Raw genomic sequence first — 25,426 nt, 5'->3', positions numbered from 1 at the left:
AGCTTATGAAAAAGAGGAATCAGAAGCAAGAGATGGAGCAAGAGCTAAGTTCTGCGGCCATTGTTGCTCAATCGGTGTTCCTAGCAATCTCTTAACGAAAAAAACTTACAAAAACTAAATCTCTATACAATAATGCTGATGACACAAGGTCGAATCCAAAACTCAGTTGAATTCAGCAAAAATAGTATATAGTCTATTGTTCTCAATTGGTAGGTAGCTGTATCATCCAATGCCCCGAGTAGCTAGAGCATAGAAGTATCAAGATTCAAGAACCAATGGAAGACATTATTCTAAGGAGAGACAAAAGAACCTGAAAATATGAAGCAACTGCTGAAACTCAAATCAACAGGGAAGAGAGCTGCCTCCTCACCATCCCAGCTGTTCAAATCCAAATAAGCAAACAATCATAAACACAAAATCACAGCCCCTCTGAGATACACTCAAAACACCATTTGAGACTACTAACCAAAGATGCAACCAACAGACCACATGTCAACAGCAGTTGAATAATGAGTCCAACCAAGAAGAACTTCAGAAGCCCTATACCAGAGAGTAACAATCTCATGCTCTACAACTTAAGAATACAATTGAAAGAAACTCTTTATCTTTCACCAGAAGAAGATTCTGTTGTTGGTTTCAGATCACTGTCAAGCACATGCAAATCGCTATGAAACATTCGGATTGGCCCCAAACTTTACAGGGATATATGTACATACAGTGTAGTATAGAAAGAAATATTTTTTTAAGATTCATCTTAGAAGGTTTACGGCTACTGAAATCTCAGGGCAGGCCTTGAGCACACTGTAACAATGGCAACTCCTTTACAGAGAAGATTCAAGCGGCATAGGGTTTAGGTTAGCACATTTCTTATACTAGTCAATGAAATGTTTTGAGCTCGGTTTGGTCGGAGGATTCGGTTTGGATTGGTAGTTACTTTGTGGATTTTTAAAAAGAAGATAAATTCAAATTAAACACTTTAGTTTCATTAAACGAGAAAAGACAAAATATTGAGCCATGTAAGGAAGAAAATTGCAATCAACTCTCAAAATGTACATAACATCTTTTGATAGCAAACTCTTTATTCTCCACCATCAATTTCTTTTGGATCTTCATCATCATGAGCTTCATCACCTACATCATCAGCCACAACCTCCTCCTCCATCCCCTTCTTTACTCTCTCTAGCTCCTTCTCCTTCTCTTCCAACTTATCTTGCAATATTATCACCTGAAAAGTCATCATCATCATCATAAGCTTTTGCCTCATCAAAATCCCATTTCCATCAAAAAAATCTAAAGGAGTTAAAGAGATAGACAAAGGATCAACACCGTTTCGTTTGATCTCTCAGCATCATTAATTAATCCTTCCATGTGTTTGAACAGTCCTGCATTCAACAAAACCTCTTAAGTTCTCAACAATCCAAATTCCACATGTACAAGAAAAAAAAACATTTTTGCTAAGTTACCTTCAAATTGCTTTCTAAGTTCTGCGTTTTGAGACTTCTGCACTGAAAGCTTCATTGCTAGTTCATGAATCTATACATCAAACCATCAGTGTTCTCACGAGTTCCAGAGAATAGTTTCTTCTTCGACATTCCAAAATAATTCCTAGAATGAAGATTTAGAACAGAACAAGCTTATGATACCTTTCCTTCAGCAGCTTGGCGTCCAATCTCCTCGTTTTCCTCTTGCAGGGTTTTGCACTTTTCCATAAGCATCCTGCCCTTTACCCCCAGAGGGGTGAAAGTAACTGCTGTATAACTATCCTGGAGTTCCTTGATCTTCTTGTCTTTTTCCTCAACTAGATTCTGTCGTTAAAACATAAACAAGAAACATGAGGTCCAATTTTCATGTCCTCATCATCCTTTATTTTTACAAAAAGAAAAAAGAAAAATTGTGTTTCTGCAACTGTATCTACAGCCTAAGAGAAAACAAACCAAATTGAACTTTTTACCATGAATCTCCAAATGAATAAAATGAGAGCTAAGTGTTTAAGGAGTCATCTTTCATGTATTTTAAATCTCAAATAAACTTTCTTTAGTTCCGAATCATCTATGGAATTATATTACGACCAATGCATTCATATTGAAGATAGAGAAGAGTAGGTGCAGACCTTCAGACGTGAAAATTCTTCATGAATGGCTGGATCCAGTAACAACCTCCTCGCCTATAAAGTTAAGCCACAAACAATTAAATTACACTGTTATCTAGTTCTTTTGAGCTGCTATAATGTAATTTGATTCTTTATTTCAGACTTATGAACAATTAGATGCCAGGAGAAGGTTTATAAGAAACATCACTAATCATCGTACCTAGCCTATGAGGAAAGTCGATCCTTAAAGGAGCACTATTACATTAAAAAAAGTGGAAGATTATGCCTAAAGAAGTGCAAATTTCCTCTACAAATAACCACCTACTTCAGAATGAAAACATTTGGAAGAAGTGTACCTGCATTGACGCTGGCTTGAGTTGAGATTTCAAATCGCGAACAGCTGACTAGAAAACACAAAGCAAAGAGTATGTTCAGCGACATTCATTATATGTAATGGTCAAGAAAACATGTGGACAGCAGGCAATGAATTCCTTGAGAAACTACCTTTAATTCTGCCATTTCTTGTTCCCGTTTCGCATACTGCACAATACATGAAGCTTCTTTCCTCTTGGCGATTTCTAACTGAAAGGGAAATAATAACCATCAAACGGTCTTTACAAACTCAAGACCTTGGTATTGATACATAATATACTTATTACTCCAATGCCAAAACCTGTTCTTTCAAAGATCTCTCAGAAGACTTCAAATTTTGGATGTAGTCGATCAAAAACCTAGGTTCTGAAAGGAACATCACCAAACATCATCACCTACTCAAAAGTGCAAGCTAGCAAGCAACAACATTAACTGGAGAAGGCTAACCAGGAGATTTTCCCGCGGGTACAAAGGACTCGTTCTGAAAAGCAGACTTCCACTTATTAATCTCTGTTTTAGCTGATTCAAGCTCATTCTGACCACAAAACAATAAAAGTCAGATTCATAAAAAAATGCTATAGGGAATCCCAATATCAAACAGATTAAGAGAACAATACTTGGCATGAAGCAAGCTCATCTTCACAATTCTTAAGACTGCCAAAGAGAGAGTAAAAAAAGAAGGTTAGAACTATACATCAAACTAAACACACACACTCTCTTTTCTTTTTGCTCTTTACTAATTTGAATGATGGATAAAAAAAAACCTCTCTCGGAGTTGCAAAATCACGCCAGTGGTAACACCAGGGGCATCCTCCTCCACTTCGGTACGACCCTGTGTGTAGATAAACAAACAAAGCTCCTCTCATAAACCAAACTATAGTGTTAGCATATGAGACAGAGAACAAGAGAAAAGTGCAGTATATACATTCAGAAGCAACCCATAAGCAGATTTATATATGAAATTTATAAAGTACAAAACTTTTCAATGTTGTTAGTTATGATTTACAAAAAAAGGGGACCTTTTTGGATCCGAAGATGTCATCTTCATCGTCTTCAAGATCATCGAAGCTTCTTTTACTACCTGTAAGAGTTATACGGAAGAAAGTGAGGGTAACTGCACTCAAATTAGGCGATAAGAGTATCAATGTCATGAATCGATAGATGTGAGAGACCTGAAGCTCCGGCGGCGGCATTGGTAGCGGGAAAATCCATCCGGGCACCGGAAAAAGACTTGAGATTTCTGTGGTGGATTTGTCGATGGTGGAGAGACGGAGAGGTTGCAGCGGAGTGTGTGACGAGAACGACGGTGATTGAAAGTTTTAGGGTTTAGTTTTTTCTTTTTCTTTGGAGGGGAATAAGAGAGATGGGTCAACCCGGTTTTCTGGATACGGTTTTTGTTCTACTTGTGCAATTAGCTATTTTTGTGATTTAGATGTATAATTTACACAAAATTATTTGAGTAGAATAATTGTTTTATTTTAAAAAGCAACAAAATATATCAAATGTTTTGTATAATTAATTGCATGAGGAAGAACATGTGTGATCTCAGATCATATGTTTTCAGTTTTCATATAATTTGATTAACTGTTTTAATTTACAACTAGATTTGATCCGTACGCCAGCGCGGATATATTTTCATGTCACTATTTTCATGTCATTATTTTAAAAATCAGCACCTAGATGATCGTTTAATCGATAAATCGATCTAAACAAAACGATTTAAGCAGTCAAAAAATTGGTTCAGATGTCTATCTATACAAAAAAAATTTTTATAAAACATCTTATCATATAGTGTATTGAGAAATTTTTTAGGATATCATTTTTTAACTTTTTGTCACAAAAATAGCTATAAATGAAAAATGACTAAAATAATTTTTATTAAAGAGTAAAAATGTGTTTTTATCTTAGGATTAACTAATCTAAACTTAGGATTTAAAGTTAAGATATGGATTTTGGGAATAAAGTTTCAAATTTTCAAAATAAAAAGAAACTATTTTGGTTATTTTCTTTTTTGAGGATTATTTTATGACAAAAATTTTAAAATAGGTTATTTGAGAGAATTGCCTGATATTATTTTGGGTTCTACATTAAAATATTTTTTAATTTTTGTACTTTTAACTAAAACATGTTAAGTAGTAATTTAGGCTCCGATTTTGTAATCTGGGGATATTAACGAGGCGATGACACGAAAAAATTCAACCAGAACAATTGAATTTAAGTAAGTCTAAAAAAATCATTTTTTTGTCAAAAAAAAGAATTCATTTTCTCGTTTCGTGGAACATGCATGGAGGCTGAATTTTCAACAAGGTTTATGTATTCAAAGGTATCTCCGTAAAAAACAACTTAAAAGACAACCTCATAGGACTACTATAAAACTCTACCACACGCCAAGTTTGACTACATTCAACTTTTTTAATAGACCGACGTTAACAAGAAAGTTGTATAAATTAAGAAGTTCCGGAGTTCATGTACTCAAAGCAAGAAAAGTAAACAAGAGAGAGATATAGAAGAAAAGAATGGCTGCCTTATCAGAGAAAGACGCTTCAGCTTATCTGGACGCAAGACCTAGATATCCCACCGATTGGTATAAGAAGATAGCCGAACGGACACAAGACCACAAGTTTGCTTGGGATGTCGGAACTGGTAATGGTCAGGCTGCCATTGGGGTAAACTTAATTTCCAATTCTCTGTCTTCTTCGTTAGACTTGGAAAGACCTGAAACCTTTCTTTACTATATATGATCTAGTTAGTATGAATTGTGACACGATACATATATTAATTACGCTGATAATTCAGCAAAAAAAAGATAACTATTTCACTTAGGAGGGTTCTTTTGTTATTTTAAAGAAGTCAAACTTGGTGGCGGTCACACTGATTGTTGTCTTTGTCTTTGTTATTTTTTTATTTGCGTAGTTTTCTTTTCTTTTGTTTGACTAAAAAATGTATGTGAATAAAAGCTATACACAAAAAGGAATTTAGGAAAATATCATCACAGATACCATAATCTTTCATGCATGACTTAGAACTTATAACAAGTGAGCTTAGATTCGGCAAATTTTGGAAGAAGGAAGATATATATTAAGGCAAAACTCAACAAGAGGAATACATCATCGATGTTTTTTATCCACGTGGTCTCATTATGAATTGTTACGTGAACGGTGAATCAAGTGAAAAATCAAATAACAGCTTTGTTGATATAGCTATGCATATGATATAACAGGAGAACGTGTCCTATTAAGTATTAGCGTTGAATCTTTATATATAACAAAAGATTAATAACTCTCTATATCTTACACAGCTTGTTGATCATTATGAGAATGTGGTGGCTACCGATATAAACGAGGCACAACTTAAACGAGCAATCAAACACTCAAGAATCAGTTACCATCACACTCCAAAAAACATGTCAGAAGACGAAATGGTGGCTCTAATCGGTGGAGAAAACTCTATGGATCTCATAGTTGCTGCACAAGCTGTCCATTTTTTCGACTTGACCACATTTTACAACGTTGCAAAACGTGTACTCCGTAAGGACGGTGGCCTAATCGCCATTTGGGTCTACAACGATATCATTATCTCCCCCGAGATAGATCCCATAATGAAGAGCCTTGTCGACTCCACCCTTCCTTTTAGAACTCCTATTATGAATTTGGCGTTTGATAGTTATAAAACGCTGCCGTTTCCTTTTGAGAGCATAGGGATGGGATCTGAGGGAGAGCCTGTTAGGCTTGACATTCCGCATAAGCTTTCTCTTAAAGGGTTCATAGGGTTCTTGAAATCTTGGCAGCCTGCTATGAAGGCCAAGGAACAAGGAGTAGAGCTTGTTGATGAAGATCTTATAACCAAGTTTGAGGAAGCTTGGGGTGATGAAAACCAAGTTAAAGATGTTTACTACAAGGCTCATATGATTGTTGGGAAAATTCCGGTATTTTTACAACATCTTAAACATCCATCAGACATTTTAATTAACTAGCATAATTAATCCTTCACATTGTATAATATCAGTCATTGTTACTTATTAGTAACTGGTGAACTTGTTTTTGAGCAGGAAATGAGAAGTGAATCTGATAAAGTGTCTGAAGACAGTAACAAAGATAACTTGCTGCAAACCGATGTTGGGAGAAAGCAAGAAAGGCGACAACCATCAGATGACGAAAATAGACAAAGTAAGAAACAAAACACAAGTGAAGATGAGGCATGCTAGAGAATAATGTGTGGTTAGCGATTTGAGTTATTAAAGTTTGTATTAACGAAAATATGACCATCGCGTCAGTATTTTAGCAATTCAATAAGGGGTTTAAATAAATAAAATCTTTTAAACCATTTGAGAACAATGTTACGTTTTTTTATCTCTTTCCTTTTTTCAACAAGAACAAAATAATAAAATAGTTATGTTTTTGATATCAATATTCGTTATTAATAAAATAAAGATCTTAACGGGAACGCCTTGGTTTTCCTACAAACCTGAACCACGACCAGCATGTAATGGATGGACTTGAGAGTTGTGTAACATGCATGCTAGAGTTACTGGATTCGGCTTGAAAGAAAATTAAATACTCACTCCCTTACTAAATATAATATGTTTTAGATAAAACTATAGAAGCATATATATTTTGAAAATTTCTTTTATTTAAAAGTGTCATTAAAACTATAAAGTTTACTTAGTAAAAGAACTATATAAGTTTTAAAATTACTCAATCAATTAGAAAAAATAAATTATAAAATATAAATGATTATACAATTTTGATAGGGTTAAATTTACCTAAAATTGAGAACATTTTACATATTGTAATATCAAAAAATCTTGTAAACTTTGGAATGGTTAGACTAAGCCAGATAAGGCGCTGGCATCAAAGTATGAACACTTAAACATGTTTGAAAAGAGATCTCTGATGTATAAGGCCCTGGTCGGTAAGGTGATAGAAGTAATAAATATGATTGGAAGTCACTCATATTTGATTATACCATGGATCCAAAACATACTCTATAGGGTTATACTTTTTTTCTTTCCAAAATAGCTCATAAAAAAAGATAAAAAAAAAACAATAATAGTTTAGTTTATTATTATTTAATGAATATTATTTTGGTAATTTTCTTTTGTTGTGTATCATTTTGTGATAAAGTTATTTTTGTGATATTTAATAAAATTGTTAAAGACACATATCTGCGTGCGCGTGCACACACACATATATATATATATATATATATATATATATATATATATATATATATATATATATATATAATATTTTGGTAATTTTTTTTGTTGTGTATCATTTTGTGATAGAATTATTTTGTGATATTTAATAAGATTGCCAAACACACACATATATATATATATATTTGTATATTTTTGACATAAAGTGATTTTATTGTAATGACTATTTATTAATATACTCTCTCCCTTTAACAAAAAGATTAAGCAATTATTGAAATGCATTTATTGTTTTATTAATTAGATTTACTAGGTCGTGGTCCGCGCTATGCGCGGATTATTGGTTTATAAAAATTTAAAATTTATGATATTGTATGAATCTTTATAAGTCGATGACAAAAAAAAATCACTCTCACTTAATACAAATTGTATCTGTTGTAATTGTTATATGTTGTTGAGGGTTGTATTTTACATAGGATACTAAGTTGGTTGACTGCATATTGAGAGTTTATTTTGTTCCTCTTGTCAAGTTTATCTATAATGTCAACGGTGTTTTTAAAATAGAAGTGTGTTCTTGGTGTTGAGGCGAACAATGCACATATAATTGTGAAACAAATAATTAGATTGTATTTAATTTAATAAGTTTGTTTGCTATATTTTTGTATATTTTTTCAACATGTTTTAATATAAATTTAGAACCTGCGTAATAGCTTTGATTGTTACATCTAGAATTCTTAGCTAATTCATCAACCAAAGTCAGCCTATTTCTAGGGACATAACAAAAGGAAAAATCATAAGATTTGGAGCTTTCCATTATATCTTGTAACATGGAGACTCTGTGGTACGGACCTTTGGGATGGTTGTTTGACCGGTATATTGTTGCAACACATATATGATTGGTTTGCAATCACTGATGAAAGCAACTTTCTTAAAATTTAGCATCCTCATTTGCTTGACTACCATTCGCAATGCCTCTGCTTTTGGTTTTAGTGATGTGTTTGTAGCTCTGATTGAGGATGATCTTTCACAATGTGATCTCTTTTCTGCTGGAAGATTATTGATACGCATTTTCCATATTCTTCATCTTATGAAAAAATTTAGATACCAACAAAAAAAAAATCTTTTATCCTTCTTCAGACTCAACAACATATGATTTTGCGTTCTATATCATATTATCTTTATATAATTATAAGCTGACGATTGTTACAACTATAGTTCAACAAAATATTCAATTTTTATTTCTCCCCGTCATCAAAGTCATCAAAATCTTCATATTATATACAAATATTTTGGTCGAAAAAAAAAATTAAAAACTTATAAATTTTTGAAATTTGTTGTGCCAAAACCAAATGTATAGAATATATAAATTTTTATTGTTGACTCAAGTATACAATTATCAATCACTTTCCTCACTCCGCCTTTTTGCTTATAATACCATTTCTTTAGTCTCTACCAGACCAGAGCTTGACACATCACCTTGACAATTATATATTGGAACAGCCAGTAAGTTTGCGATTCATCATTTAATTCATTTCCTTCTTCCTCTCTTGCTTCTTCATCAACTTAGCCAAAGCTACAGGTTTGCAGGTTCTGTAAGAATCATACCCAAACATGTGAGAAACATATTTATTCAAACAATTTTGTAGATTGTTTGTAGCACAATTGCTTCAGAATTTTTTTGTGTATGAGGTAGAATGACAATGCCATAGTTAATGTATGCGAATAACAGCAGTTACAAAATGATGATTGTCTTGCATTCCCTTTAACCAAATCTTAAACTAACTAAAACAGATGTGCCCCAAACTAACCAAATCTTTTTAACGAATATTTACACATGCAAACTCAACTCATGTATGACACATGAAACTGTTAAGTGTTGTTGCTGATTTCATAGAAATTACATGAAGCTTACTATTAGAGATTTAACAGAAATAGAAAAGTGTTGGTGCCTAAAGTGACTGAGATAGACCATAGACTTATTAAATGAACATCAACTGAAAAAAGGCACTTAATGAAAGAAATCTTGAATGTCTTATTAAAAAACCTTAAGAAGGAACTTAGCAACAATGTGACAGGTATACAAATAGAGCTCTAGAGATAAGATGCTAACAATTATTGCACATGCGGGTAGCACAGTTAAAAGCTCACCCGAAGGTTTCTCTGGTCTCTCACCAGATGGCACTGGAGGATACAAAGCTGGTTAACGTGTAAGACTCGACTGTTGGAACACATATACTATCGTGAGGATTTGATAATATGCTCTAGAGGCTTTAAATTATGTAAACTCAAAAAAAAAGATGTTACTAACTCTTGGTTTTGAGCTAGAGTGGAGCTAGAGCCAAACTGTGGATACTTCAAGATTGTCCAATCAAATACATGTCAAACTGATAACCTGCAAATATATAACGTTAGACAAAATTTGATTAGTTTTTATAAAAAACAATCTTCAAGCATAAGCTACTGGAATGTAAAAATATGGAGTTTCTGTGAGGCATTTTATCAAACACGTAGCCTGCTATGAATATACATATTCCATAAAAAAGAAAAGACAGCTTACAAAGATAACATGTTTTGCTCGGATTTGATTACTCTTCCTCGGCCACTCTGAACTGCTAGTGTTTTTATATTAAGCTTAATCCTGAAATGCACATTTTTAATCAACTAAACAAACAGATTCATGAAAATATTTGTAATTCAAGTGAACGATCTCGTGAATAATGTTTTTCTAAGTTCAAACTAAACAAACTGATACTGAAGAAGGAAACCCACTTGACTCCAATAATGTTTTGCAGGCTATTGAATGATCTCGTGAATGCCTTTTCGGACATACGACTCAACTTAATCGCTGCATGTATTTTGAAAATAATCTACAACATGGAATAGACACGGGTGTAAGTAAAAGTAAGATACTTTAGATATACCCACAACTGAAGCTGATTCAATTGTGAATTTTTGATAGGCTGCAATTTTCAGATAGATCACATCTTTACAGATCTTACCCAGTCAAATCCAATGATAATATAGATGAAACGGAGGCAAATACCAGTGATGTCTTACAACGCCGATGATGGATGATTGAACTGAGCGTCAGAAAGGAGGCAAATTTCCTAAGCTTTTCTGACCAGAAGCTTGTTGTTAGAGAGATCATGCTTTCCAACTATGCCGGCTTTTATAGAATTGGTGAGGGGAAGCCAAATAGTTGACGGTTTTATCATTAGGGAAGAAATTAACGGGGATATTTGCTGTGATAAACGACTCCATATTGTAACGGGTGATTTCTGAGAGGAGGAAGGTTAAAGGTCTATTAGCTGCTGAGGTTAGAGTCGAGAGACTATAGAGCTTTTTTGAATGAATATTTTTGCTGTTAAGCCCAGAGTTGGAAAGACAAACAGAAACCTTTGCAAATGGGCTGCCGTAATGGTTTGGGCCCGTCAGTTAAACATCTGAGATGACTTGGCAGCTTGATTGGTGGAGAATATCTTGTCCTACATGGCACCCTTTAGAAGCTCTAAAAATAGCTACTTTTATACAGTGGGATTTAACATATTCGAGATAAATAAAAATATCTCAAAAATCAATGCATTTACAATTAATATTAATTTTAGAATAAATATAAATTGTATTGAAATTCCAAATAACATTTTTTGTATAATAAGAAAAAATATAAAAAATAACACTCTTTTGTAAAGGTGGGGATATAATTCAGTTAGATCTTAAGATAATAAATTATGGGACCATAATTAGATCTCGCAACTACCTTTCATATCAACGTTAAAGTCTTTATTAGTTTCAGCTGTAGAACACCTCTATTACATAGTTATAACTTTTAATTAAATGATCTTTGATTCGTCTTTGGTTCAGTGATGGGTAACGAAGTCCGTCAATCATTTATATTATGTGGGTTATTCACCCTGTGGCGACTGCAACGCGTAGTTTGTGAAGGAGAAATCCAATTTTTTTTCTTTGCGACTCTACGATTGTTCACACTTGTGTTTTTCTTCTTGTTTTTAATAAAAATCAATTATTATAACTCCACTAAAGTTCGGTTGGGGATAGATTTTCAATTTTCTGCAACATCCTTTGATATGGTAGTAAACTTTGGAGTCAAAACAAATAATACCCAAATCTGAAAGATTACAAAACATCGAGGACGAAACTGCAAACATAGGGAAAGAGAAGAGAAGAACACTCCTTTCTATTTTCTTGTGTTTATATAAATAAGGAAAGAGGTGTGACAGTAGAAACAGAGCTCTGCAACTTTTCAAGTTGATACTCATATTCTGACAAGTTCAGCCACCCTCAAGTTCTACTTTTGTCTTCATTCTTGGTAACAATCATTCTTAGGGTTTTACTGTTTTTAACCAGAATCTTGAAATATTCATAGCATGGAGTTTGTACTTGGTTTATTCTGCATATTCCACTCTAAGCATGTACTCGGTTATTCATTTTTGTTAGTATTATGGAAGAAAGTGATGTGTATACGGAAGATGGAACAGTCGATATTCACAAAAATCCTGCTAATAAGAAGACAACCGGAAACTGGAAAGCTTGCCGCTTCATTCTTGGTAACAATCCTTTCATTTGTTTCCTCGATATCGTTTGCTTTATGGGTGAATAGATTTTGATCACTGTTTGTGTGTTTGTTGAATTGTTCTTTAGTCAACGTGTGCTGTGAAAGATTTGCCTACTATGGAATGAGCAAAAACCTTGTGGACTATCTTAAGAGTCGTCTGAATCAAGGCAACGCTACTGCTGCGAATAACGTCACCAATTGGTTTGGAACATGTTATATAACTCCTTTGATTGGAGCCTTTCTAGCTGATGCTTATCTTGGACGTTACTGGACTATCGCAACCTTTGTTTTCATCTATGTCTTCGTGAGTCTTATTTTTCTGCTAATGACTTATCCTTAAAATATCAAGTTTTGGGTGTGTTAATGAATGAAAGTCCCATAGTTCGGATATTTAATATGATATCAGAATCACCTAATAATAGACCAGTTTGTGGCATGAACAGAACTATCTAGTTATTGCCAACTGATTTTAAATTAGAAGTATGATAAGTCTGAATTTAACTTGGTGGAAGTAAGAGGTTTGTTTTTCTCTCTCACGCAGGGTTTGACTCTTTTGACGTTATCAGCTTCTGTTCCTGGACTTAAACCGGGTAACTGCAACAGCGATACATGTCATCCCAGTTCCGATCAGACAGCTGTTTTCTTTGTTGCGCTTTATATGATCGCTCTTGGAATAGGTGGTATAGAACCATGTGTTTCGTCCTTCGGAGCGGATCAGTTTGATGAGAATGACGAGGCCGAGAAGCTAAAGAAAAGCTCTTTCTTTAATTGGTTTTACTTCTCCGCTAACGTTGGAGCTTTTGTTGCTACGACTGTTATTTCCTGGATACAAATGAACATTGGTTGGGGATGGGGCTTTGGTGTCCCGACCGTGGCCATGGTCATTGCGGTTATGTTTTTCTTCTCGGGAAGTCGTTATTACCGACTTCAGAGACCGCAAGGGAATCCACTCACACGGATATTTCAGGTTATAGTTGCGGCCTTAAGGAAGATGAGTGTTGAGGTTCCAGAGGACAAGTCTCAGCTCTTTGAAATTGCTGATGATGCGAGTAATATCACTGGTAGCCGGAAACTAGAGCATACAGACAACTTAAAGTAAGAAACAAAAGTTTCCATGATTCCCAACTAGGCATATAAGCACATTTACCCATAACCAAACCGAATAAAAAAAAAGGTTCGGATATGAATTACTTGAGTGGATCATATAGCTCTGGAACCGGAAAACTGAAACCAAACCGAAAACCGAACGGACCCAAATATATATAATCAAATACTTATAAATATTAACTTTATTTTAGTTTTAAAGTAATCAAATGTTTTTAAAATATTATTATAAGCCGAATTACTTTGAAATTTTTTTATCTGAATACCCTTTATCAGAATATTTAAAATTACTTAAATTATCCAATTATTTTTATCCGAAAATTTGAAAAACATGATATTTAATCCAAAAACTGAATTATCTGACTTCTGACCCGAGTTAATAAAAAAAAAGAACCGAAATGGACCCAAATATATCTCAGATTATACTAGCCGGTTCTCAATCTTGTTATCCAAACTAAACCAATTTTTTCAAATACCAGATGAATTCTATATCCCTAAAACTGAAAAACCGAAAACCAAAATAAACTAAATCGAACCAATATCCGAAATGGCAAGGCCAAATTCCATCTTTGTCCATCTTTCTTACGAGGTTCTAACATAAGTGTTGAACAAGTTAGGTTTTTCGATAAGGCAGCAGTTGAGAGTCAATCCGACAGCATCAACGACGGTGAAGTGAACCCTTGGAGACTCTGTTCGGTAACACAAGTCGAAGAGCTCAAGTGCATAATCACACTTCTTCCATTTTGGGCCTCAGGGATAGTCTTTGCCACAGTGTACAGCCAACTGAACACATTGTTCGTCTTACAAGGAAACACAATGGACCAACACATGGGGAAACACTTCGAAATCCCATCAGATTCCCTTTCGCTTTTCACCACGGTCAGTGTGCTCTTCTGTACTCTTGTCTACGACCAGTTCATTGTCCCCTTCGCAAGAAAGTTCACACGTCAAGAGCGTGGCTTCACTCAGATTCAACGTATGGGAATAGGTCTCGTGATCTCAATCTTTGCCATGATCACTGCAGGAGTCTTGGAGGTCGTTAGGCTCGACTACGTCAAAACTCACAACGCATACGACGCGAAAAAGATTCCCATTTCGATTTTTTGGCAGATACCTCAGTATTTACTAGTTGGGTGCGTAGAAGTTTTCACTTTTATAGGCCAGCTTGAGTTTTTCTATGACCAGGCGCCTGAGGCAATGATAAGTCTCTGCTCGGCTTTGTCTTTGACAACTAAAGCGCTTGGGAACTACTTGAGCACGGTTCTTGTGACGGTTGTAATGAAAATGACGAAGAAAAAGGGCAAACCGGGTTGGATACCGGATAACTTGAACCGGGGTCATCTGGATTACTTTTTCTATTTGCTGGCAGCTCTTAGTTTCCTCAACTTCTTAGTGTACCTCTGGATTTCTAAACGCTACAAGTACAAAAAAGCTATAGGTCGAGCACATTGATGAAATAAACTGGATGCCAAGAGATTTGGTCTTGTGATTCTTCACAAGGTTATGTAGACTATGCATATATGTAAAGAATAGATTAGTCAATACTTAATCCCTAATCCCCTCACATATACTCTCTATATATATTGTAATCACTTCCTATAATAAGATTAAACCTTATCCTCCATAGTGATTTAGATTTTGGTTCAAAACTTCAAAAGTATTTGCTTGTGCTTTGTAAATGTAGATTACACATGATTTGGGTTTTGTTGATTGTTTGTTTTTCTGAACACAGGGTTTTGTTGATTGTTTTTTTTTATGGTTCCTGAATAGTACTACCACTTGTCTGTAAAATGTTTATTTGATTTAAAAAAGTTTGGAACTTTGGATAGTGGAGTTGAATAGTTGGAAAGAAATCCATGTTTTATTTTGCTTTGCTTTGCACACTTGTTGAAGTCAGTTACTTTTACATACACTTGGCAGACACACACACACACACACACTATAATGGCATCTGATTTTTAATTAAACCAGATGAAATGATGAATGGCCCAAGATTTGGTTAGCAGCAAATGGTTCTTGACAGAAACAATAAATGTATTTCGATAATATAAGCTGTCAAATTTTTTCTAAAGCATTTCTAGATATGCTATCATCATATATCAGAAACCAAAATATCACATACTAAGTTGAAAGTGTAAAAAAAGTAAAAGCATTAAATTACTCAAGTCAAATCCAAGAATTTAAATTTAATTTATTGTAGCTTAACAAGGAGAACAATTTCGTTAAAAAAAAATCATGACACATGTGTAATGACGTGGGTGAAACATTTTAATATAAAAGGATAATGAAAAAAGGGTGTGTAAATATTTTATTTCCAACTTCCCATCTCCTCCCATTTCTTCTGCTTGCCTTCCTAATTGCTTCAAGGCAAAGACTTTCGCATCGCTCCACACACATATATATATATCGTCACGGATTCTTAAAGGAGATTAGGGTTTTGATTTTGAATCTTGATCGACCATGGAGCGACCGAGCAACGGAGGAATCTTGTACCACGAGGTTCAGGAAGCCAATCTCTGCGCCGTTCACTGCGTCAACACCGTGCTCCAGGGTCCTTTCTTCTCCGAATTCGATTTGGCTGCCGTCGCCTCCGATCTCGATGGGAAGGAGCGCCAGGTCATGCTCGAAGGCGCCGCCGCAGGAACCTTTTCCGCCGGCGATTTCTTCTCCGAGGAGTCTCACAACGTTTCCCTCGGCGGCGATTTCAGCATCCAGGTACAATTGCCATTTCTTGAATGCACAAGTTTAAAGATTTGAACTTTTATAGCTAAGTGCTACAGATCGGATCAATTTGATTACAAAGTTAGTGAATTGAGATTAGTAATGGGGCTAAGATTGACTTTATGTTTGTATCTGTTACGCACCGCCTGTTTGATCATGATTGTCTTGTGTCAGAACTTGAAAGCTAGTAGCTTGATTAGTCTGCTTTGACACGTGTCAGTTCTGCTTGCAAGTTTTGTGTGTTGTTTAAGTGCACAAGAATCTGAAATGGAAAACTTTTGAATGCGTATCTCTGCGATCTTGAAGATGAATACACCAATTTAAGTGCTACAGATCGAATCAATTTGATAATAAATATAGTGAATTGAGATTAGTAATGATGCATTCTCCGACTTTATGTTTGTATATCTTTGACTCACTTCGAGTCTGATCATGATTGTTTCTTGTAACATGTATCTTATCATCTGTTGTTCCTGTATAAGCTTGAAAGGTAGTAGCTTGATTAGTCTGCTGAGACATGAGTCAGTTTTGCTTGCAGGTTTCTGTGATCTGTATAGCATCTAAAGCTTCAGACTTTTCACTGAGGAAGCTTTGTGTTTTGATTAACAGGTCTTGCAAAAGGCTTTGGAAGTGTGGAACTTACAAGTGATCCCTCTCAATTGCCGCGATGCAGAGCCTGCGCAGATAGACCCCGAGCTTGAAAACGCATTCATCTGCCACTTGCACGACCATTGGTTCTGCATAAGGAAAGTGAACGGTGAATGGTATAACTTCGACAGCCTCCTCGCTGCACCGCAACACCTGTCGAAATTCTACCTTTCTGCGTTTCTCGACTCTCTCAGAGGCTCAGGATGGAGCATCTTCATTGTGAAAGGAAACTTCCCGCAGGAGTGTCCCCTGTCCTCTTCTGAGGCTTCAAACGGTTTTGGTCAGTGGCTTTCTCCTGAAGACGCAGAGAGGCTGTTAAAGACCACGGGAGCAGTGCGGAGGAGTTCTCCTTCTTCTGCCAGTGGAAACAGAACTAGTGATAATGTTGATCAACAGAGACCATACGAGGCATTGTCGAGGGAGGAAGTGAGGGCTTTTTCGGAGATGGAGGATGATGACTTGAAGGCAGCGATTGCAGCGAGTTTGCTGGATGCTTGTGCGGCTGGTGCTAATCCTGGAGCAGTTGGGTCTTCTTCTCAAAAGGAAACTGAGAAACAAAAGTAGCTGAGAAAATAGAGAACCAAAGGCTTTTCATTGATGTGGGTGAAGGAACACTTACTTTGATTCTGTTTTTGTTTTTGTTGTCTAAATATTTTACATACAGAACATAGAAGCTTTACATCGACAGAGACCAAACGTTTTTGTGATATGGTGTTTTGTTTGAGTTCTTTTTTTTTTTTGGTAAAACAACCCATCTTTAATTCTGAAAATCTTAAATACTGAAATGGTAAATGTTTCAAATATTTGTTTATATATTCATTTAAGAAAATTAAAATAAAATAGATAAATACTTCTTTTTTCTGCGACATGATAAATATTAAATACTGCTTTCGTAAGTTTTGGATTCAGTATTTTTTGCTTCAGTACTTTTATAAACTGTAATTGATTTTGACAAAATATTAAATACTTTTAGTTAAACAATAAATGTTTCAAAAGTTTGTTTATATTGATCATTTAAGAAAATGAATGAAGCTTCTTCTCGGCTTAGCTTGAAGAACCAAAAATTAAAAAAAAACCCTATTTCTTCGATTTATCGCTCAAAACCTAGTTACCCCCTTCTTCTTCTTCTTCTCCTTGAAAGAGAGAGAGAGAGATGACTTCTCACATACCTATGGTGATCCCTAAGCCGGAGCCAGTCACTGATTCCTCCCCACAAACTCCGATTCCACCCTCATCCTTCTTCAATTTCAACACCACCACCACCCAATCTCCCCTCGAACCTAACTTGTACACCGAGTTCACCAACGTCGCCGAGACTTTCCGCTCCGCCTTCGCACAGCGCCTCAAACGCCACGAGGACGTCACGGTCCTCGATTCCCTAACCGGCGCCATCGTACCCGTTCCCGAGGAGCAAGATCCGGATCCGGATCCGGTCAGTTACCCTTCGCAGTCCCTCAAGCCGCGTAAACCTCAGGAGCGCTCGTCTGAGCTCGTGAGGATCACCGACGTCGGCCCCGAGGGAGAGAGGCAGTTTCGGGAAGTGGTGAGGAAGACGAGGATGATCTACGATTCTCTCCGGATCTTCTTGATCCTCGAGGAGACTCGTGAAGTGCTCGGAAGGAGGAGAGGCAGGCCCGATAGCAAAGCCGCCTCGATGATGAAAGAGCGTTTCCTTTGGCTTAATCGGGACAAACGCATCGTCGGTTCGATCCCCGGCGTCCAGGTCGGAGACATCTTCTTCTTCAGGCTCGAGCTCTGCGTCATGGGGTTGCACGGACAGACGCAGGCTGGGATTGACTATCTCATTGGCTCCCGCAGCTCTAACGGAGAGCCGATCGCCACCAGCGTGATTGTCTCAGGTGAATTTAAACCGGTTCAGTCAGATTCCGGTTTAGTTAGATTAATTATGGTTTAGTTTTCTTTTGAGCTGAATAACAAACTTTCTATTGATTGATTTGATTGAATTCAGGTGGTTATGAGGATGATGATGATCAAGGGGATGTGATTATCTACACGGGACATGGAGGGCAGGACAAGCTCGGGAGGCAGGCTGAGCATCAGAAGCTCGAAGGTGGGAATCTCGCTATGGAGAGGAGTATGTACTACGGGATTGAAGTGAGAGTGGTTAGAGGTTTTAAGTACGAGAACGCTGTTTCTAGCAAGGTTTATGTTTATGATGGGCTGTTTAGGATCGTTGATTCTTGGTTCGATGTGGGGAAGTCCGGGTTCGGTGTTTTTAAATTTAGGCTGGAGAGGATCGGAGGGCAGGTGGAGATGGGGACGTCGGTGTTGAAGTTCGCCAAGACGCTTAAAACCAACCCTTTGTCTGTGAGACCGAGCGGGTACATCAGCTTCGATATCTCCAACAGGAAGGAGAACGCTCCTGTGTATTTGTTCAACGACGTTGATGACGATCAGGAGCCGTTGTACTATGAGTATCTCGCCACTACTTCTTTCCCTCGCGGCATATTGGGTGGTAGTAATGGTGATAATGCGAGTGGATGCGAATGTGTCAGCGGTTGTAGCAGCGGCTGCATCTGCGAGAGGAAGAACGGTGGCGAGTTTGCTTATGATTACAACGGGAATTTGATAAGAATGAGGCCGTTGGTGCATGAGTGTGGACCGGGGTGTAAGTGCCCTCCGACGTGTCGGAACCGCGTGACGCAGAAGGGGTTGAGGAGTAGACTCGAGGTGTTTAGGTCGGTGGAGACTGGCTGGGGGGTTCGGTGTTTGGATATATTGCACGCTGGCGCTTTTATTTGCGAGTATGTTGGGGTTGCTTTGACGAGGGAGCAAGCCAACATTCTGACAATGAACGGCGATACTTTGGTGTACCCTGCTCGGTTTTGTTCTGATAGGTGGAAAGATTGGGGAGATTTGTCTCAGGTGTTTCCGGATTACGAGCGGCCTTCGTATCGTCAGATCCCTCCTGTTGATTATGCGATGGATGTTTCAAAGTTGAGGAACGTTGCTTGTTACATAAGCCACAGTAATGATTCGAATGTGATTGTACAGATGGTACTGCATGATCACAACAATCTGATGTTCCCTCGTGTTATGCTTTTCGCTGCTGAGAACATTCCGCCCATGACTGAGCTCAGCCTTGATTATGGAGTCTCTGATGATGAATGGAGCCCCAAGCTCGCCATTTGTAATTAAAACTACCAGGCCACCGCCGCAGCCTTATTTTTTCCCAGGTAAAAACACAAAGTTAACGGGTTAGTAAATTTCACAAATGAAGCTTGTAGTAAAAAAGGGATCATAGGTTGTGACATGTTGCAGGTTGTATCACGTTATAAATGTGCGTAAACTTGGTCTCTGATTTCATTTAACAACTGTCTTGGCTTGAATGTGATTATAATCTTTGTTTGTCAGTGAGTTTCTTCTGTTTTTGCTTGATGAGTCCTATTTGTTTTTAATCTGATGCCGTTATTGATTTGGTTTCTTGCAGATTGTAATCAAAGTCATGGTAAAAAAATCGTTTTAGTCTTTGTTCTTGGTTGGTCGCATGAAGTAAGAAGATGAAAGCAGTTTGTGGCAGAATCAAGGTTTGATAGAGACTCCATTCCTCCCATTTGTGTACGTTTTGATGTTGTTTTGTGTGTGTTTGCACAATTTGGGAGTCGAATGTTTTTTCGGGGTATTAGTGTACAAAACTCATAAGGATGTTTCTTTGTCTGTATCGGTTGGCTCTTGACATGTCTATGAAGTGAAGTGAAACAATATTATCCTTCTTGTCTCTCTCAAAGTATATAAGAATGCTGCTTTATTGATGTGGGTGAAGGAACTTTCACTTGTTTTTGTTTTTGATGCCAACAAATTTGCATACAGAACGTAGACGCTTTACATGGACAGAAACCAAACGGTTTGTGATATGGTGTTTTGTTTTTACTTCTTTTTTTTGGTAAATCAAACCATCTTTACTTCTAAAAAACTTAAATTGAGAGATCAAACACCAATCCACACTCCAAATTCAGCTTCCGCTAATATATTGGTCATATTTGTCCATGTATTGTAAATCTCTCTCTCTCAAGAGTCTCGACTCTATAACTTTTTTCTCCTAATGAAATCTGTTGAGGAAGAAGAATGTATAATAGAGTCATGGATGGTATTTGAGAGTTTTGCTTACACAATTTTCACTTTTCCTCAGGTCCAAATCCAGCATCCCTTCATTAAATACTGAAACGGTAAATGTTTCAAATATTTGTTTATGTAATCATTTAAGAAAATTAAGATAAAATAGATTAATAGTACTTTTTTTCTTCTGTTGTTTTGAATTCAGTATTTTTTTGGTCAATATTTTTTAGTTAAACAATTAAATGATTTTGACAAAATTAATAGATTATACAAACTTTGATAATACCGACCATTTTGTACAGTTGTTAAAAATATGGTAGAAGGGTTAACACTTTTAGGCTGGAAGGTGATAGATAATACATCAAGAGGCCAACATATATTTTCTCTTTTCTTAACAGATCATATAATAGCTTTGAAGAATTATTAGTTTATATATTCAAAGTTGATGTGGTGATGACCCAACTTTAGTCTCATCACCTTTTTTGTTTTTCTTTACTCTCTTCTTCTGATTCATGCCGTTCTTTCGTTTTGAGACTTTGTGATTCATCTGCACTTGATGATCTGTTTCTGACATAATATCTTGGAGACTTTTGGGATCTGAGAAAAACTAAATCCAAGTTGGAGTCCTGTTGCTGATTTTTCTTCTCAAATGGGAATGGGTTCTTCTTTGGAAAAGCTGTTCAAACGAGAGAGGACTGTACATGAGATTCTGGGAGGTGGCATTGGTGAGTGAATCCATATATCATTACCAAAACCATCATAGAAGCTAAGTGGTCTCTCACTTGTGTAACGTTTCTTTTTCCTTGTTATGAAATGAATCTGCAGTTGCAGATGTAATGCTGTGGAGGAAGAAGAATGTGAGTGTTGGTATAGTCACAGTAACAATAGGATCATGGATGGTGTTTGAGACATTTTCTTATACCATCCTCACTCTTCTTTCAAGTGTTCTTCTCCTCTTGCTCTCTATTTTTTTCCTCTGGTCCAAATCTGCATCCATCCTCAACAGGTAAAACCAAAAATGTCTCTGCCAAGAGATCCAACTGTAATTAAAATATTTTTCTTTTATAATTTATTGTTTATATATCCCTTGGGCTCTTAGGCCGTCACCGCCATTAACAGAGTGTCAAGTAAGTGAAGAAATGGCTGAAGAAGCTTCCAAGTTTTTGCGCATCCATGTGAATAAACTACTACAAGTATCGTATGACATTGCAATGGGAAGAGACGCAGAGTTGTTTATCAGAGTAGCAGTCTATCTGTTTCTCATAGCATTCATTGGAAGCCTCATGGATTTTCAAACACTCTGCCACACTGGTAAGTTAATATCTCTCGTAGACTTGAACTGGTTTAACCTGGAAGATTCATTAAACCGTGGCTGTTGGTTTTGGTTATTTTGTCAGGGGTTTTGGTGGTGATGGCAGTTCCAGCTTTCTATGAGAGATACGAAGATTGCATAGATGGATCTATAGTGCTCATCTACAACAAAGCTAAAGAGCTTTACCTGAGATTCAAGATATGGGCGTATCCGGAACATAAGAAACTGAGCTGAGACTCTCTCCGTCTCTATTTCTCTCTTCTTCAGGAGTTTTTTTTTGGTTCCTCAGTTTTGTGCTAGGGAAGAAATTGTATCTTTTTGATAAATGTTTGAACGGTACAGTCAATATATGAGCAACCCACATAAATTTATTGCATAAGTTTTGCTTGAAAACAACGTCTATCCCGAAAACAATATTCAATGAAGTTTTGGCCTCTCTCGACCACCGAAATTAAGAAGAAAACAGTGTTGCTCTTATTCTCTCTCTGCTTAAAACTTTTGTTTCTCAGTGTTTCTTGGACGAATCTAGTTCTCGGACGTACTTCTTTGCCTGGATCAAAGTATTAAGAACAGTGATTAGAAAAAGAGAGAGGTCCCGTTATTGAGTTGATACAGTAAAAGTTGCATTAGGCCATTTACCTGTTCGAGGGTCAAAAACATGATGACGTTCCATGAGCCAAGGCGTCCAAAGTTGGGGATGAAACCCTTGTAAAATGCCATAGGACCCTGTCAAGGAAAACAAAACTCAAAGAGTTATGAACTTTCTCTGGGGTTATGTTATTTCAAGACAGAACACAGAAGAAGAGTTTGCTTACATCCGCCTTCAAAGTTTTCACGAAGCAGTCAATAGTGCCTTTGTAAGAAGGATCTCCCATCATTCTTGACTTAACCTGTGCCATACAACAAGTTTCAAAGAAGAAAATCAGGAAGCATAGAGGATAAAACTCATGGTCTAATTTCTTGTGTAGATATCATACCACGTCAACAGGGGAACCAATGCAGACAGCAAAGAATCCTGCTCCCAGTCCAGATAGAATGTGTGTGACAATGTTATCAGTGAAACCTGGAATCTTCAAGATTGTCTGAAACACGAACGTTGGTTAATATATCAGGTCCTTTAGTTAGACAACAGAGGCAGGGGTAATAGTTTGTTTCATACCTGTTTCACTTGATCGTAACTCGCTAGTTCAGCGGCATTGATGATTGCGTTTCTTGCCACGTTAGGTCCAAGACCGGTCCAAAGAGCTCGGACTCCTTCCTGTCAGAGTAAAATTAAATAGATATGAAGCAGAGTTTAGGCAAACTTATACATAACCCCAACTTCCATGGCGGGGTAAATACCTGTCTAACAATAGTTGAATACGCATTCAACGATCCAGTATACCGTTTTGGCACCCCTGCAGGTAGTTTCCCTTCAGCCTGAAGTCTAACCTTCACAAGATCTGTGGGATTAGCTACCATGATACCCAGCGCACCTAAGAGTTACACAACAACAACAACGATAACAAGCCAGTTAAATTATAAAGATGGAAAGATAAACCATTTCAGTTAAGACTAGGCTCACCTGTTGTCAAACCAGCAAGGATTTTCTTGCTCAATGGAACATCACCAACATGGTCTTTCCCAACGTACAAATTTTTGACCTGAGTAAAACAACAACTTTGGTTAAGCATTACGACGACTAGCACATTGTCTAGAGCCAGAAAGAAGCAGTTTTGAAACTCACCGGCTCATACATTCCGATCCTAAGACCACCAAACAGGCACTGACGATGCAATCCGGGAACAACACCTTTCCACAGGGAACGAAGACCTTCTTCCCTTGCAATGGTACCAACAGTTCCCAACAATCCCCGATACTTAGGCAGAGTGACATCTCCAGCTATGGCAGACTTTTGAAGCTGAAGCCTAACCTTGGCAGTGTCCAACGGAATCGTACACACCTGATCCAATTGCATATGAAATCTCAGAGACAGTTTTACATTGCATTATTAACAAAATCGATTCCATCACGAAACTGCATATTCCTTTCGCAAGAATTATATCAAAAAGCATGATTAAAATCGTGAAACACTGCAATCAAAACTCTAACAACTCAATCCTAGCAACAGATCTGACCGGTTAATGGAATATTCTCCTTCCGATTGTTGGAATCGAATCGATTCCATCGAATCGAAACATGAGCACATGATCAGGAGAAACAGTATATAGAATATAGTAACATGATGCTCAACCTAAACGGAATTTTCATGGAAAATTCGCAACACAGAAGTATCTGAGGAAGCAGCAACACACAGCTAAGCGGAGGAGATTGTTTGCGTTGCATTATAAACAAAATCGATTCCATCGTGAAATTTCATATTCCTTTCACAAGAATCATATCCACAGCATAATTAAGATCGTCAAACAGTACAATCAAAACGCTAGAACTCCTTCATAGCAACAGATCTGACTGTTTAACACAATCGAGATGGAATATTCTCGATTCAGATTGTAGAAAACGAATCAGTTCCATCGAAACTAAACATGAGAATATCATCTGGAGAAACGGTTTATAGAATCTAATAAGCTATACGATGGGAAAACGAAGATCAACAACCTGATCAGAATTTTCATGGAAAATTCGCAATACATTTGCACGATCGAATCGAAGCATATTCAGAAATCTAAAACGCATGGAAAATTCTCGGAAAGTACCTCGCCGACGCAGGCAGCGAAGGCACTGCAGGCGAAAGTTTTGGGCAGCGAAAGGTCGGATTTGCTATCAGCTACCATCTTCGACGATCCAGAAAGATACGAGAGGGAGTTAAGAGTTTCGAATCTCGGGAAGCGCGACGACGGCTACGCAACGCAACTTGGCGTGGAGAGTTTCAGTTAGAAAAGATCGCCTCTCTCTCGTTCGCTCTGCTACGAAATGAACAAAAGGTAATAATGGGCGGCCCACTTTAGCAGCGCTTTATATATATATTAATATATTTGCAGGTGTGTGTCACACTAATCATCCACTAAGATTTGATTATTCGCTGTGATTTTTTTCTTCTAACACGTCAGATAAATGCTGACACCACGCCACGCTAAATTAAGATTTATCACTCTTAATTATCCTCGAATTTGATATTGGTTTATATATTTTTATTGATTTAGAAATTCATATAATATTTATAAATCCAAGTAAAATATACAAATTTTTAAATTTTCTCGGATTAGTATTTACAAATCCGGAGGTTTTCCTTCGGATTTGAGCATTTGTATTTTTTCACAAAAAAATCCATGCAAATCCATTCAAATACATTATGAAATCAAATATATTAGTAAATCCGTATGATTGAATAACACTTGATTTGAATTAAAATTTATGAATCATTAAACGAATAAC

General features: G+C 36.8%; 7 protein-coding genes across 11 annotated transcripts; 5 read left to right on the top strand and 2 right to left on the bottom strand.

Annotated features, from left to right (window-relative positions):
- Positions 1–942: 942 nt before the first annotated feature.
- Positions 943–3,904, bottom strand: LOC103841334 (FKBP12-interacting protein of 37 kDa). 3 transcript variants are annotated; one of them, XM_033280419.1, is made up of 14 exons: positions 3,746–3,836; positions 3,634–3,679; positions 3,481–3,542; positions 3,226–3,293; positions 3,079–3,115; positions 2,909–2,996; positions 2,763–2,827; positions 2,594–2,671; positions 2,446–2,493; positions 2,111–2,164; positions 1,644–1,805; positions 1,464–1,533; positions 1,327–1,382; positions 943–1,225 (listed from the first exon to the last, which is right to left on the bottom strand). In XM_033280419.1, exons 2-14 carry the CDS (start codon positions 3,671–3,673, stop codon positions 1,079–1,081), a joined length of 975 nt encoding a protein of 324 aa, XP_033136310.1. In that variant the 5' UTR covers positions 3,674–3,679; positions 3,746–3,836; the 3' UTR covers positions 943–1,078. The 3 variants fall into 3 exon arrangements, with proteins under 3 accessions (XP_033136310.1, XP_009116105.1, XP_033136309.1); XM_009117857.3 differs by having other exon boundaries at positions 3,634–3,904; XM_033280418.1 differs by lacking the exon at positions 3,746–3,836 and having other exon boundaries at positions 3,481–3,669.
- Positions 3,905–4,611: 707 nt separating this feature from the next.
- LOC103841333 (methyltransferase ptaI) lies at positions 4,612–6,868 on the top strand. Its single transcript, XM_009117855.3, has 3 exons — positions 4,612–5,127; positions 5,760–6,386; positions 6,510–6,868. The coding sequence occupies exons 1-3, from the start codon at positions 4,978–4,980 to the stop codon at positions 6,663–6,665; spliced, it is 933 nt and encodes a 310-aa protein (XP_009116103.1). The 5' UTR covers positions 4,612–4,977; the 3' UTR covers positions 6,666–6,868.
- Positions 6,869–11,453: 4,585 nt separating this feature from the next.
- LOC103841331 (protein NRT1/ PTR FAMILY 8.1) lies at positions 11,454–14,857 on the top strand. 2 transcript variants are annotated; one of them, XM_009117854.3, is made up of 5 exons: positions 11,454–11,943; positions 12,072–12,181; positions 12,276–12,493; positions 12,731–13,284; positions 13,911–14,857. In XM_009117854.3, the coding sequence occupies exons 2-5, from the start codon at positions 12,076–12,078 to the stop codon at positions 14,743–14,745; spliced, it is 1,713 nt and encodes a 570-aa protein (XP_009116102.1). In that variant the 5' UTR covers positions 11,454–11,943; positions 12,072–12,075; the 3' UTR covers positions 14,746–14,857. The 2 variants fall into 2 exon arrangements, with proteins under 2 accessions (XP_009116102.1, XP_033136307.1); XM_033280416.1 differs by lacking the exon at positions 11,454–11,943 and having other exon boundaries at positions 11,960–12,181.
- Positions 14,858–15,594: 737 nt separating this feature from the next.
- LOC103841330 (ataxin-3 homolog) lies at positions 15,595–17,473 on the top strand. Its single transcript, XM_009117853.3, has 2 exons — positions 15,595–16,008; positions 16,624–17,473. Exons 1-2 carry the CDS (start codon positions 15,754–15,756, stop codon positions 17,224–17,226), a joined length of 858 nt encoding a protein of 285 aa, XP_009116101.1. The 5' UTR covers positions 15,595–15,753; the 3' UTR covers positions 17,227–17,473.
- Positions 17,474–17,672: 199 nt separating this feature from the next.
- LOC103841329 (histone-lysine N-methyltransferase family member SUVH9) lies at positions 17,673–20,455 on the top strand. Its single transcript, XM_009117852.3, has 3 exons — positions 17,673–18,521; positions 18,632–19,859; positions 20,114–20,455. Exons 1-2 carry the CDS (start codon positions 17,816–17,818, stop codon positions 19,819–19,821), a joined length of 1,896 nt encoding a protein of 631 aa, XP_009116100.1. The 5' UTR covers positions 17,673–17,815; the 3' UTR covers positions 19,822–19,859; positions 20,114–20,455.
- Positions 20,456–20,654: 199 nt separating this feature from the next.
- On the top strand, positions 20,655–22,427 carry LOC103841327 (reticulon-like protein B12). Its single transcript, XM_009117850.3, has 4 exons — positions 20,655–21,464; positions 21,565–21,745; positions 21,839–22,050; positions 22,137–22,427. Exons 1-4 carry the CDS (start codon positions 21,389–21,391, stop codon positions 22,283–22,285), a joined length of 618 nt encoding a protein of 205 aa, XP_009116098.1. The 5' UTR covers positions 20,655–21,388; the 3' UTR covers positions 22,286–22,427.
- Positions 22,349–25,001, bottom strand: LOC103841328 (mitochondrial uncoupling protein 1). Of its 2 annotated transcripts, XM_033280420.1 has the most exons (10): positions 24,889–24,989; positions 24,748–24,849; positions 23,778–23,993; positions 23,616–23,694; positions 23,393–23,526; positions 23,211–23,309; positions 23,029–23,133; positions 22,867–22,941; positions 22,691–22,777; positions 22,349–22,601 (listed from the first exon to the last, which is right to left on the bottom strand). In XM_033280420.1, exons 2-10 carry the CDS (start codon positions 24,823–24,825, stop codon positions 22,557–22,559), a joined length of 918 nt encoding a protein of 305 aa, XP_033136311.1. In that variant the 5' UTR covers positions 24,826–24,849; positions 24,889–24,989; the 3' UTR covers positions 22,349–22,556. The 2 variants fall into 2 exon arrangements, with proteins under 2 accessions (XP_033136311.1, XP_009116099.1); XM_009117851.3 differs by having other exon boundaries at positions 24,748–25,001.
- Positions 25,002–25,426: the final 425 nt, after the last annotated feature.

This window comes from Brassica rapa, chromosome A09 (genome assembly GCF_000309985.2).
Source record: "Brassica rapa cultivar Chiifu-401-42 chromosome A09, CAAS_Brap_v3.01, whole genome shotgun sequence".
In the NCBI taxonomy this organism is placed as follows: domain Eukaryota; kingdom Viridiplantae; phylum Streptophyta; class Magnoliopsida; order Brassicales; family Brassicaceae; genus Brassica; species Brassica rapa.
Note: the sequence above shows the minus strand (reverse complement) of the source record. Positions and strands in the feature narration are given on the sequence as shown.

Excerpts from the sequence above, each read along its gene's own strand:
- LOC103841334 (XM_033280418.1), bottom strand. The coding sequence starts at position 3,654 with ATGCCGCCGCCGGAGCTTCAGGTCTCTCACATCTATCGATTCATGACA. Across the intron at positions 2,828-2,908 it reads ACCCGCGGGAAAATCTCCTG|AACCTAGGTTTTTGATCGAC; the intron begins GTTAGCCTTCTC and ends TGTTCCTTTCAG. Across the intron at positions 1,806-2,110 it reads AAGAATTTTCACGTCTGAAG|AATCTAGTTGAGGAAAAAGA; the intron begins GTCTGCACCTAC and ends TTTTAACGACAG.
- LOC103841333 (XM_009117855.3), top strand. The coding sequence starts at position 4,978 with ATGGCTGCCTTATCAGAGAAAGACGCTTCAGCTTATCTGGACGCAAGA. Across the intron at positions 5,128-5,759 it reads ATGGTCAGGCTGCCATTGGG|CTTGTTGATCATTATGAGAA; the intron begins GTAAACTTAATT and ends TATCTTACACAG. Across the intron at positions 6,387-6,509 it reads TGATTGTTGGGAAAATTCCG|GAAATGAGAAGTGAATCTGA; the intron begins GTATTTTTACAA and ends GTTTTTGAGCAG.
- LOC103841331 (XM_009117854.3), top strand. The coding sequence starts at position 12,076 with ATGGAAGAAAGTGATGTGTATACGGAAGATGGAACAGTCGATATTCAC. Across the intron at positions 12,182-12,275 it reads AGCTTGCCGCTTCATTCTTG|TCAACGTGTGCTGTGAAAGA; the intron begins GTAACAATCCTT and ends ATTGTTCTTTAG. Across the intron at positions 12,494-12,730 it reads TTGTTTTCATCTATGTCTTC|GGTTTGACTCTTTTGACGTT; the intron begins GTGAGTCTTATT and ends TCTCTCACGCAG.
- LOC103841330 (XM_009117853.3), top strand. The coding sequence starts at position 15,754 with ATGGAGCGACCGAGCAACGGAGGAATCTTGTACCACGAGGTTCAGGAA. Across the intron at positions 16,009-16,623 it reads GCGGCGATTTCAGCATCCAG|GTCTTGCAAAAGGCTTTGGA; the intron begins GTACAATTGCCA and ends TTTGATTAACAG.
- LOC103841329 (XM_009117852.3), top strand. The coding sequence starts at position 17,816 with ATGACTTCTCACATACCTATGGTGATCCCTAAGCCGGAGCCAGTCACT. Across the intron at positions 18,522-18,631 it reads CACCAGCGTGATTGTCTCAG|GTGGTTATGAGGATGATGAT; the intron begins GTGAATTTAAAC and ends GATTGAATTCAG.
- LOC103841327 (XM_009117850.3), top strand. The coding sequence starts at position 21,389 with ATGGGAATGGGTTCTTCTTTGGAAAAGCTGTTCAAACGAGAGAGGACT. Across the intron at positions 21,746-21,838 it reads TCTGCATCCATCCTCAACAG|GCCGTCACCGCCATTAACAG; the intron begins GTAAAACCAAAA and ends TTGGGCTCTTAG. Across the intron at positions 22,051-22,136 it reads TCAAACACTCTGCCACACTG|GGGTTTTGGTGGTGATGGCA; the intron begins GTAAGTTAATAT and ends TTATTTTGTCAG.
- LOC103841328 (XM_009117851.3), bottom strand. The coding sequence starts at position 24,825 with ATGGTAGCTGATAGCAAATCCGACCTTTCGCTGCCCAAAACTTTCGCC. Across the intron at positions 23,527-23,615 it reads CCTTGCTGGTTTGACAACAG|GTGCGCTGGGTATCATGGTA; the intron begins GTGAGCCTAGTC and ends TGTAACTCTTAG. Across the intron at positions 23,134-23,210 it reads GTTACGATCAAGTGAAACAG|ACAATCTTGAAGATTCCAGG; the intron begins GTATGAAACAAA and ends TTCGTGTTTCAG.